Source organism: Cervus canadensis, chromosome 6 (assembly GCF_019320065.1).
Source record: "Cervus canadensis isolate Bull #8, Minnesota chromosome 6, ASM1932006v1, whole genome shotgun sequence".
NCBI lineage: Eukaryota > Metazoa > Chordata > Mammalia > Artiodactyla > Cervidae > Cervus > Cervus canadensis.
The window spans coordinates 3902331-3915626 of NC_057391.1; the positions used below are offsets into that span (position 1 = coordinate 3902331).

Below are 13296 nucleotides of genomic sequence, written 5' to 3' on the forward strand. Positions count from 1 at the left end.
CAGGGGCTAACAATCCGTCTGATCATGTAAGAAAGAAACGAGATCACTTTGAATGATGTGTCCCTACCTGCCCAGTTTAGTCACAGAATGTCAACATGATTGCTTCTCTCAAATTCACTCCATCTCTTTTGTTCCTGATCCACAGTCCAGACAGGACTACTGCCACAACTTCCTAAAAGGTCTTCCCAGAACCCAGTCCCTCTTCTGTCTAATCCAGGGTTTCTTAACCTCGGTTGGATTATTTGGGGTGAACAGTCTTTGCTGCAGGGGCTGCACTGCCCTGCGCACTGAAGCACATTTGGCAGCATCTCCACCAGAAGAGAGTAACACCTCCCTCCCCATGTGTCTTAAACCTTTTGCTAGTTCCTGTGGCCTACAGAAAAACCCAAACCTGTCATCGACAGCATACTGCTCCCCAGCACTTCCTCAAGGAAGTCTCAGCACCTTTTATACCCTTTCTCACTGCGTTCCAAAAACACCAGAATGCCACAATTCTCTGAACAAGTCTCTGCACTAACAGTGACAAGTTACACAGGGTCTGTTTGCTAAAGAAGCACAGGACCCAATATGATTATGTTTACAAATCTACAATTGATTAGAGGAAGAGACTACAGTATCAAACATCATAGCCAAAAGCTGTCTCACGGCAAGAGGACACAAGAGGTCAGTCCGGGGTCCCCTGTCCTTGCTGTGAGGAACGAGGCCAGAGTAAACCCTCTGGGGTCAGGAACCACCCAGTGTACAGGGAACACTTTGGAACTAGTGAGCCCTAAACAAGAGTCTTGACAGGGTTTTTTATATTTTGCTGTTCACATAAGCATATTTCTGCCATGTAACCATTCTCAGTAGCAGACTCTCGGGGGACTCACACTGAGCACGTACAAATCACCAGTCTCACTGTTACCAATGAACAAGCCGACAAACTGGTATAAATCACCCCTAAGGTCCTCAGATCCACAATTACAAAGCAACACTGCTTCTCAGTATATTTCAGTGCCGACTCAGGCTAATTTTCAGGCTTGTTGGAACTAAGTCTCACAAACATAACATATCTGCTGAGGAAGTCCTTTTCCCCTCTGCCAGCTTGTAGAGTAACTATTATTTATCCCTCCAGACTCAGCTCACACAGCAGACCCTCCATTAAATCTCCCCTGATGATTCTCCATCTTCAGCCAGCACAATACTTGGGGTGTACTTTCATTACTGCACGTAACGTTACATGACCATGTGCCTGTCAGGTCCCTGAGGTCAAGGTCAGCCTCATTTATCTTTCAGAGGTAGTACAACAGTTAAGAACTTAACCTAGAACTGCATACTAATTCTGCTACTGCTACAGTTTGGGACCTTGGGTATCACTAGTAAATGAGTAATAAAAAAAGCTTTATCCATCTCATATCGGGTTGTCCAGGGAATTAAATACTACACCTGAAATGCTTGGTATACTGTCTGCCACACAACAGATGCTGATTTTTTAGCCCGTAATACTACTCTCACCACCAAGCACAGCATCTGCATGCAGAAGTCAAGAAATATTTAAGTTCAAAGAAATAAACTTTTCACTGACACTTTATGTTACAATTCTTGCCATCATCTCGTCTGTCCTCATGAAGTTAAGCAAGCTAGAGTCATCCTTGGCCTCCCTCACTCACTGTAGCCAAATTACCACCAACTTCTGTGGATTTTACATAAAAGAGTATCTCCCATCCTTTCACCTTTCACTTTCCTTCTCCCTGCTGCTACCACCCTAGCCTCAGCCTCAATCACTACAACAGCCTCCTAATCAGTCTTTTACTGATACATCTACTTGGCAGCTCTCAATCCTTTCTCTACCTGCTCAAGTTAATATCCCTACAGCTACCCAGAAAACTTAGAACTTGCCATTGCACTGCTTACAACCCCAAGATAGCTTCTCATACTCTCAAGAAAAACGAAAATCTTTAACTCAACCAGCTGGGCACTACATGGTCTGGCCTCTGCTGACCTCCCTTCTTCTGGCTCCTTATTCCCAGCTGCAGTATTTCTTCAAATTTCTAGTCGTAATTACCACAGTTCTTCAAATTCCCAGTCACGGTTTCCATAATGACCCTGCAAAGTCCATTCCCTCTTTCTCCTTATCAAAGCATTTATAACTTATCCTTTACAGTTTGGTATCAAATCACTTCCTAAAGGAAGTCAAGAGATCCCAAAGACCAGAACGTTTATCACCTATTCTTACTGCTCTTAAAGCACAATTTTATAGAATGAACTAGTACTAATAAAGAAAAGAAGGTAGTATGGGTAGAGAAGCAAGAATGACTGCAGCGATCTTATGTTTTCTTCACTTCTGAGCAACTAGTACTCAATAGCTGTTCAAATATGCGAAGTCAACATCAGTGAAAAAGAGAGTAAAGAATGTTCTAACCAAGAGGATGAGATGGTTGGATGGCATCACCGACTCGATGGACATGGGTCTGGGTGGACTCCGGGAGTTGGTGATGGACAGGGAGGCCTGGCGTGCTGCGGTTCATGGGGTCGCAAAGCGTCGGACACGACTGAGCGACTGAACGGAACTGAAATGAACCAAGTTAAGAAACTGCTACTGCTGCTGCTAAGTCACTTCAGTCGTGTCCGACTCTGCTCGACCACATAGACGGCAGCCCACCAGGCTCCGCCGTCCCTGGGATTCTCCAAGCAAGAACACTGGAGTGGGTTGCCATGTCCTTCTCCAAGTTAAGAAACTACATCTGTTAAATAAGCACTTTTATATAATCCCAAAGAAAAAGTGCCTTTTACTTATCACAGCAATTCCTTCTACAAAACCTCTGGCAGATGGTCATCTGGTCTGGAATAGAGCTCTTCCAACGACAGGGACATTAACCAATAGTCCTAACATCCATGGAAAAGCTGAAAAGCAATGGAGTCAAATACTGGCAGCACTTGAAATACTATGAAAATGGAGGTGTGGTTTAGAGAGTGGCGAACTGACGTAGGGCACTACAGAACAGGAGTAATATTTTTTTTAGCTCTTAAGGAAAAAAGTTCAAAATGAAGGACATTAGAGAATGGATGGAAAAGTCACACACACAGGAAGCATTTCTGGAATTCATATATCTTAATATCTGTTCTTAACTATCTAATGCTCAAGGTTTCAGAAAGGAAAGCCAAACGGCCTGCATCGGCTACCTAGATGTGATCCTGAAATGAGAGACAGAAAGAGCAAACGGCCTCGGCCCGGGACCCGCGCGCTGCGGCCGGCAGCTGCCTGCGCCCGCAGTACCTGGAACTCGAGAGTGCACTTGGTGCCCTGCGTGATGTCCTCGTAGAAACACTGCTTGGCATTGTCCGGCAGCTCGAAGGTGATCTCGGAGGCGCCGCCGGGGCCCGGCACCAGGAACAGCAGCAGCACGAGCAGCCTGCAGCCCCAACGGCCCGCGGCGGCCGCCCAGCGCGGCGCGGACCCCAGCCAGGGCATCCCGAGGCGGCGGCCTCAACGGAGCTGGGGAGACACGGGGTCAGGTCTGCACGAACTCGCCGCGGCGCGGCAGGCCTCGGTCCGGGCGGCGCCGCCAAGACGCACCGCCGCGTGGCTCCGAGCCCCGGAGACAGTCGAAATGCAGAGGGAGTCCCTGGCTACGGCGGAAAGTACTGAGGCACCAGGGCGCAGAGGCCAGAACGACCCGGAGAGCGGAAACAGGGCCGGCAGAAAACAGGCGGAAAAGGCCTGCGACGGCCGGAAGCGGGTACTAAGGCTCGGGGGAGACGAGGCGGGGCCTGGGGCGCCTGCTCCCGCGACCCGGATGTACTCGCCCCGGGCCGCGGGGAGAGGCGTTGGAGTGCCTACGTGGAAGCTCGCGAGGCGTCAGCTCTGCCCCCGCCAGCCCCGGGCCGAGAGGCGGGGCCAGCGTGGCGTGCGTGGCGGGGCGGGCCCGGAGAGGGGGCGTGGCCGGCGGTAGGTGGGGCGTGCTTCTGCAACCGCTGAGCGCCGGGGGAGCTGCCGGGAGGGAGGAAGGAAGGGGTCTCCTGGCCTTCAGGGGCGCGTGCCCGGAAGGAGAGCGCTCCGCGATTTCCGGAGAGTTTTCCTGTGAATAATAACAAATTTGAGGGGAAGCAGCTTTGCTGGGAGTGCGAATTCTCTGACCACAAGACTTCAGGACTTCTAATCCCTACTCTGTTATTTATTAGCCGCTTGACCTTAAACTGTCTGCTTAAGCTCTCTCTTTGAGTCTTTGCAACTGTAAAATGAGGATAATAATAGTACTTAACCCAGATGGTTACTATTTGAAAAATGCTGTGTAAGAGTCTTGTCATATAATAAGCAGCATATAATAAGCACGTGGGTAGGAACCAGGCAGGGAAGAGGGGCTTATGGAAAGGGGGATGGAGAGATGTAGGATCTTTAATGGCCTTGGGTGCCCAAAGCCTCTGCAGGGGAAAAGGAGCCCCTAGGAAATGAGATTTGGGGGAGACTGTACCTTTCTGAGAACAAGTGAATGGGGGCAGGACCCTATGGGGCCTTCCCAGGATAGACAACCCCTTCCCTCAACTCCCAATGTCCTCAGCCTGCCCTTAGTCTGTAGAAATACTTTGGTCAAAAATAAATCTAATCAGAGAAGTGAAAAAAATGCAGAAACAAAGGAAAACAGACAAGACAAAATAACAAAGTTTAGTTATTAAACAATGTCAAGGACCTTTAGTTCTTTCTCAAGGGCTATAGATAATATTCTGAGCCATATCCTTTGAGCTGTCTTGTAGAAAATGAAACCCCCACCAGTTAGAAGAAATTAACTACATGATGACCAGACTGTATCCATGACATCAGTTCAGTTCATTTCAGTCGCTCAGGCGCGTCCGACTCTTTGCGACCCCATGAATCGCAGCACGCCAGGCCTCCCTGTCTGTCACAAACTCCCCATGACATAAGCTACCACGATTCCAAGAACTGGCATCAAAGGAATAGGAACAGACTGACTGGAGATGAAGATTTACTGTACTTAAAACAATCAAGATGACACTGACCAGACCACTGCGTGACTGATTTCAAGAAGACTGTCAAAGTTGACTGCTGTTTTTGCATGTATAGCCCCCTCCCTCCACCTATACACCCTTGAGACTCCCCTTTAAAAGGTCTTGCTCACTCATTGTCAGTGGGGCTTTGGCCTTTGGACACAAGTCTGCCTCTCCCTGTTGATTGCCAGTCTCCAAAACAAAGCAAACCTTCCCTTCCAACCAATCTTGCTCTTGAGTTTCAGCTTTCTAGTGCCAAGCAGCTGTACCTCGCTTTCGGTAACACTCGGTCAGAAAAAGAAGTAGTATTTGTATCTGTGAGTGGAAAGAAGACTGAGTTTCAAAGGAGAAAACTTGGATTCTATTTTCTTACTCTTCACTTTTGGCAAGTAACATTGCTCTTCTAAACCTCCATTTCTTCATGGATCAAGTGGCAATACAGAGAATGGATGAATAAAGATTAAGGCCATAATGAATATAGCACACACCACCAGAAAGGCAGATAGACCAATTTTTAGAAATACAATACCAGATGTTGGTGAGTAAATAGAACAACAAGATCCCTTGTACATCCCTGGTGGATATGTAAGTTGACACAACCACTTTGGAAAACAATGTGGCATCGTCTAATAAAGTGGAAGATACATGGATGACCTAGAAGTTCCACTTGCAAATACTTTAAAGTATATACTTTACAGCAGTGATTCTCCAAGTGTGCTCCAAAGATGTTTGGGAGCCTTTGAAATCCCTTCAGAGGGTCTGAGATTATCTAAGAGAGGTTGGATTCTCATCATACATCTCAACCAAAACAACATATAACATATTAAATGTAAAAGCAGATGAGTACCCAGCTTCTTGTATGAGTCTAGATATTAAAGAGATTCACACAAATGTAAAGCAATATGACCCTTATCACTAAATTTTTATTTGGGCAATATTTCTATTTTTCATTTTAAAATGTGTTGTCTGTGTTAACATATGTAGTAGGTAAAACTGTATCCCCCAAAACACATGTCCAAATCCTAACTCCCAGGCCCTGTGAATTCAAGCTCACTAGGAAATAAGGTTTCTGAGATGTAATTAAGTTAAGAATCTCAAGATGCAATCATCCTGGACTTAGGGTGGACCCTAAATCCAATGACTGGTGTCCTTAGAAGAGAAAGAAGAGGGAGAGCTCAGACACACAGGGAGAATGCGATATGAAGACAAAGAGGTTGTAGTGATGCATCTACTAGCCAAGGGCTGTCCACAGCCACCAGCAGCTGGGAGAGCGGCGTGGAACAAATTCTCCCACAGAGCCTCCAGGAGAACCATCCCTGTGTGAGTGCTCAGTCGTATCTGACCCTTTGCGACCCCATAGACTGCAGCCTGCCAGACCCCTCTGTCCATGGCATTCTCTAGGCAAGAATACTGGGGTGGGTTGCCATTTCCTACTCCAGGGGATCTTCCAACCCCAGGGACGGAACCCACGTCTCCTTCGTCTCCTCTGTTGGCAGGCAGATTCTTTACCACCTGGAAGCCAGCAATACTTCAGTTTCAGGCTTCTGACCTCCACAATTGTGAGAGTATACTTTTCTTTGTTTTAAATCATCACATTAGTGCCAGTTTGATATGGCAGCCTCAGGAAATCAATACAAATATTATTGTTATTTTAATTAATTAATTATTTTTAATTGAAGTATGTGTGTGTGCTAAGTTGCTTCAGTCGTGTCTGACTCTGTGTGACATGGACTGTGGCCTACCAGGTTCCTCTCTCCATAAGGTTCTCCAGGCAAGAATACCAGAGTGGTTTGCTGTGCTTTCCTCCAGGGGATCTTCCCGACCCAGGGATCCAACCTGCGCCTCCTGCAGCTCCTGCCTTGCAGGAGGATTCTTTACCATGAGCTACTGGGGAAGCCCCTGTTGAGGTATACCTGACATACAAATTATGTCAGTTTCAGGCATGCCCCGTCATGCTCTGACAGTCAGACACATTGCAAAATGATCACCACACTCCAGGAACCATTTGTCACCACACAGAATTGTTACAGTATTATTGACTGTATTCCCTATGTTGTACATTATATTCCCATGACTCACTTATTTTATAACTGGAAATTTGTATCTCTTAATCCCCGTCACCTATTTCATCCAGCCCCCACCTACCTCCCTTCTGGCAGCCACTCTGTTTTGTTCGTTCATTTGTTTTGTTTTTAGATTCCACATATAAGTGAGACTGAGACAGGCCCTCCTAGAGTAGATACTCCAAGATGAGAATCTCAGCACAGTTGAGGAAGGAGGCTGGGCCCTGCCCAGATAGAAGACAAGAGACCACATACTTCTCATTCTGCAAGTCAGGAGACCGCCCCAACTCGGCACATGCTCAGAAAGGCTCCTCGGAGGTCCAAAGGGGAGTGATGCTAATTACCCGAAGGCGCCTTCAGTAGAATCCCCCTTGGCTGAAAGATGCATTTGCACACATGGAAGGATCCTGAAATATACCAAATATAGACTCTGAACCAGACAAATCACAATGACAGGCGAAAGGAAACAGAAGAAATGCCCCCTGAAAGTAATTCACATCACCATGAGGACACGACTCCGAGACTCGGAATCCACTCGTGTGTCTATCTACTTTTCTTTTTTCCTCCTAATAAATACTTTACTTGTTCCACTACTTTCCATCTGTGTGGGAATTCTTTTCCTGCAAAGCCAAAGAGCCAGGGCCTTGTCATTGACCTCTGGTCTAGTGGCTAGGACTCGATGCTCTCATCACTGTGACCCAACCTCAACCTCTGACCAGAAACTTAAGCCCCACTCCAAGCCTCTGCAGGCTGAGCTACCCAAGATCAAGGTCATATAGTACTTGTCTTTCTCTGACTTATTTCATTTATATTACACTTTCGAATATCCACGTTGCTGCAAGTGGCACAAATTCATTCTCTTTTATGGCTGAGTAATAGTCCACTGTGTATATATTGTTTTACTATTGTTAAGATAAATTATTCAGAAAATATTTTGTGTCTCAGATCTCTTTAATTTAAATCTGTAATTAAATAATTTTTATTCATTTATTTTTAAGATTCTGAAATCAAAAGATTGAGAACCACTTATGCGTAGGTATACCAGGATACATGTGCAAGAATACCTAAAGCCAAAGTCTCATAATAATTCCAAACTGGAAATAGCCCAAATATCCATAAATTTGAGTACAGTCTAAAATAGGACATTACATAGAAATAAAAATGAACATATTACAGTTACACAAGACAACATGGGGGAATCTTACAAAGGGTAATGAAATAGAAACTAGGCAAAAAAGAAATCCCTATCAAATTACCAATGGTATTTTTCACTGAATCAGAACAAATAATTTGACAGTTTGTGTGGAAACACAAAAGACCCTAAAGAGCCAAAGCAATCTTGAGAAAAAAGAATGGAACTGGAGGAATCAACCTTCCTGACTTCAGACTATACTACCAAGCGACAGTCGTCAGGACAGTATGCTCTAGTATTTTAAATGGAAAGATAGTCATGGATTCCATATCCATACAAAAATCTAACCAATTTTCTTAAATATCACTGAGTATACTCTTCAACATACGTAACATTTCATTAAGTATATCTACATGATAAGCACTTTAAATACTAGTCACCCTATCACTTATATGTAGAATCTAAAATATGACAGAAATAAATTTATCTACAAAACAGAAACAGACTCACAAACATAGAGAAGAGACTTGTGGTTGCCAAGGGGGAGGGATGGATTGGGAATTCGGGACCAGTAGCTGCAAACTATTACATACAGAATGGATAAACAACAAGGGGCTATGGTACAGCCCAGGAAACTATATTCAATATCCTGTAACAAACCAAAATGGAAAAGAATATGCAAAAGAATGTATATATGTATAACTGATCCTCAGGTCATGGGGAGTCACCCGGCAAGAATACGGGAGTGGGTTGCCATGCCCTTCTCCAGAGGATCTTCCTGACCCAGGAATTGAACCGGGATCTCCTGCTTTGCAGGGAGAGTCTTTACCAGCTGAGCTAACCAGGAAGCCCATTCAATATTCTGTAATAAACCAGGATGGAAAAGAATATGAAAAAAGGATGTATATGTGTATAACGAATCACTTTGCTGTAAGCAGAAATTAACACAACATTGTTCATCAACTGTACTTCAATAGAAAAAACTAAAAAAATAAAATACTAATCATCCCATTTTTCAACATGGTATGGGCTTAGCAATGGCATGTTTGAATGCAGCTCTCAAAGATACTATAGAGGATGAGATTTGAGCTCTGTTTCCTTCTATATTGTAGTGAACATGCACTGTAATATGAACAAACAAGGATGAGGTATGTTAAAGATACATACGAAAATTTAGGAAACCAAACTTTTATAAAATGAGGCAATGTAAAAAACAGTTCCTTTCCAATTGCCCAAGTAAGGTTCGGTGGTAGGAGGGAAGAGGGACTGCGGTCTTGGTACTGGTTTGATGAGTGAAATCTGAGCAGGAGTGAGCTAGTGAAGGAGTGAAGTGATGCCGCACATACACAGGTGGTCCAGGTCTGAAGTCAAGGAATAGGTAGACAGTCTTACCCAGCTGGCGGTAGAGACTCAGTGTTTGAGAATCCTCACCTGAAGTCAAAGCACAAAACTAAAACATCAATAAAACAACCCCTCAAAATGGAGAGCATGCCGTTATAGTGCAGTTCACCTCACACACTAGCAAAGTAATGCTCAAAATTCTCCAAGCCAGGCTTCGAGAGTACATGAACCGTGAACTTCCAGATGTCCAAGCTGGATTTAGAAAAGGCAGAGGAACCAGAGATCATATTGCCAACATCTGATGAATCATCAAAAAAGCAAGAGAGTTCCAGAAAAACATCTACTTCTGCATTATTGACTACGCCAAAGCCTTTGACTGTGGGGATCACAACAAACTGTGGAAAATTCTTTAAGAGATGGGAATACCAAACCATTTTACCTCCTCCTGAGAAATCTCAGGAGGTCAGGAAGCAACAGTTAGAACTGGACATGGAACAACAGACTGGTTCCAGATAGGGAAAGGAGTACATCAAGGCTGTATATTGTTACCCTGCTTATTTAATTTATATGCAGAGTACATTATGTGAAATGCCAGGCTGGATGAAGCACAAGCTGGAATCAAGATCACTGGGAGAAATATTAATAACCTCAGATACGCAGATGACATCACCCTTATGGCAGAAAGCAAAGAGGAACTAAGGAGCCTCTTGATGAAAGTGAAAGAGGAGAGTGAAAAAGTTGGCTTAAAACTCAACATTCAGAAAACTAAGATCATGGCATCTGGTCCCATCACTTCATGGCATAATAGATGGGGAAACAATGCAAACAGTGAGAGACTTTATTTTCTTAGGCTCCAAAATCACTGTAGATGGTGACTGCAGCCATGAAATTAAAAGACACTTGCTCCTCGGAAGAAAAGCTATGACCAACCTAGACAGTGTATTAAAAAGCAGGGACATTACTTTGCCAACAAAGGTCCGTCTAGTCAAAGCTATGGTTTTTTCAGTAGTCATGTATGGATGTGAGAGTTGGACCATAAAGCAAACTAAATGCTGAAGAATTGATGCTTTTGAACTGTGGTGTTGGAGAAGACTCTTGAGAGTCCCTTGCACTGCAAGGAGATCCAACCAGTCCATCCTAAAGGAAATCATTACTGAATATTCATTGGGAGGACTGATGCTGAAGCTGAAACTCCAATATTCTGGCCACCTGATGCAAAGAACCTATTCATTGGAAATACCCTGATGCTGGGGAAGAGTAAAGGCAGGAGGAGAAGGGGATGACAGGGGATGAGATGGTTGGATGGCATCACTGACGCGATGGACATGAGTTTGTGTAGGCTCCAGGAGTTGGTGATGGACAGGGAAGCTTGGTGTGCTGTAGTCCATGGAGTCCCAAAGAGTCAGACACAACTGAGCAACTGAACTGAACTGAATATTGCAGTTACGTGGCTCCCAGTGATAAGATTGCTATGCATGGAAATGCATCTCTGAATGTAAGACTTCTGCTCATGCTATCATCACAGTTATTTATAGCGCCAGTCATTTCCTGTGCATGACCTAAAATATCTATCAAACCTCTAGCATTGTGTACTTCTCTTCCTCTTCTTCTGGGCCTTACGTTGAGCAAAAGTTTCCTTTAAGTTCTTCAGCATTGTCCCTATGTATCTACAGCCATACACACATAATATTAGAGTTATATAAATGCATATATCAATACTTAGCAATATATATATTTGATTGGCAGCATCTGTGATTTTTTTGCTTTAATTTAATCACTTCTGCAAAATGTTGATGCTACTGCTAAGTAACTTCAGTCGTGTCCAACTCTATGTGACCCCATCCCTGGGATTCTCCAGGCAAGAACACTGGAGTGGGTTGCCATTTCCTTCTCCAGTGCATAAAATTGAAAAGTGAAAGTGAAGTCACTCAGTCATGTCTGACTCTTCTCGACCCCATGGACTGCAGCCTACCAGGCTCCTCCATCCATGGGATTTTCCAGGCAAGAGTACTGGAGTGGGGTGCCATTGCCTTCTAAGTTAGCAACTAATTGGTAAGGTTGATAGATAATTTTATTTAATATCAGTGCACTTGGACTTCTATAATACAATACCACGGACCAGGTAGCTTGTAAATACCGAAAATTTGTTACAGTCCTGGAGGCTGGGAAGTGCAAGATTAAGGTGCCAGCCTGGTCACCTAGGGAGCTCTTTCCCTGGCTCAAAGCCAGTGTCTTCTCACTGTGTCCTCACAAGATGGAAGGAGCTATGGAGCTCTGTGGAAATTTTTCTGGTAGATCTCCAAAGGGATAGAGCACTAATCCCATTCATAAGGGCTCCACCCGCATGACCTAATCACTTCCCACCTTCTAGAATCATCACTTTTCAAGGGTTAGGAGGTCAAAATATGAATTTTGGGAGGGGGAGGAGACACAAACATTCGAGTTAGGCTGTAACTTAATAATATGAAGATGACATTGACAACGTACAACCCATATCAGCAAGGAGATCAAGGATTCAACTCATCTGAAAATGGTCTGAGCTAGGCCCACAGCGTCCTCTGTGTCCTCTGCTTCCAGAAGTGTACATGACGTACGTATTGTATTATGTCTGGCAAATGCACATAGATTTACTACAGTGAGTTCTGATTTAGAGTGAATTTGGAGTAAAATTGTTTGCAGTCTTCAGAAGGCAAGAGTTCAGAAAGCGAGGGACACCTATATTTTTGCCCAACCCCTAGAGATCGCTTCCTAGTAAAGACTTGGCTGGGGCTTCCCTGGTGACTCAGAAGGTAAAGAATCTGGCCACAATGCAGGAGACCTGCCCGGGGTTCGGTTCCTGGGTTGTAAAGATCCCCTTGAGGAGGGCAAGGCAACCCACTCCACTCCAGTATTCTCGCCTGGAAAATCCCATGGACAGAGAAGCTTGGTGGGCTACAGTCCATGGGGTCACAAAGAGCTGGACACGACTGAGTGACTAACACTTTCACCTTCAAAGACTTAGCTGGTATCTCTGATATTTAAGGGAAAGGCAAATGGGCACATCAATTCATTATTCTTCATAGCTCCTTAATTCACTTGAAGAGACAGACATAGAGATAAGCAGAAAGAGTACATGTTCAGACGCGTGTGAATACCCAAATCTGTGAGCACTATTAAGACATGTAAGTTTTCCACAGGAGGCAATACATTTGAAATTTAGAAACTGATGTAACTGCTTTAGAATCTTGCTGACAACAACTGCCTACTTGATAGTGATTAAAGAACAAAACCACAAGGAAGCCAATCATGTTGGCCAATCATTTAAATCACACTTATGTCTCAAGAAAAGAACAGATTCAAAGCCACTAGTCTCTCACCAGTGATTGAATAGAAAACACGGAATCTTTGGAAGCCAGGAATCTACTACACTGTAGTGTAGCTCACTGGAAAGCTGTAGTCAGATCTTGTTTTTCCCTCTCCAAAGTAACCTCTCAACATTGTAGAGTTAGGATTTCAGGTTATGAGCATGTTATGGGGCAATATTTTAAATATGCATTTGAAAATATCTTTGTATATTAAAACACTGAAGTTGAAGACAGCAACAAATACACCACATTCCTTGGGAACAACAAACCTGCATTCTCCAAGACGCAGGAAGCAATAGCGGAGGAAGCTCCCCTTGTAAATGAGCCGGTGGCCTTCAGAGTAAACTCAGGTTTCCAGATTCACCTCTTATCCTCCAGGCCACATCAACACCATATTGACCGCTAGGGGGCGCCGCTCCCTTTCTAATATTTA

At 44.3% G+C, this 13296-nt stretch overlaps 2 protein-coding genes across 2 annotated transcripts in view; both read right to left on the reverse strand.

Annotated features, from left to right (window-relative positions):
* LOC122442957 (TIR domain-containing adapter molecule 2) overlaps positions 1-3723 on the reverse strand; it is a 41940-nt gene extending 38217 nt beyond the window's left edge. Inside the window, exon 1 of the mRNA XM_043470648.1 lies at positions 3257-3723. Within this exon, the coding sequence (XP_043326583.1) occupies positions 3257-3451 (195 nt within the window). The 5' untranslated portion in view covers positions 3452-3723. The remainder of the gene's footprint in view (positions 1-3256) is intronic.
* LOC122442960 (SH3 domain-binding protein 1-like) overlaps positions 3723-13296 on the reverse strand; it is a 90382-nt gene continuing 80808 nt past the window's right edge. The window contains exon 2 of the mRNA XM_043470649.1: positions 3723-4058. Coding sequence (XP_043326584.1) covers positions 3723-4058 — 336 coding nt within the window. The remainder of the gene's footprint in view (positions 4059-13296) is intronic.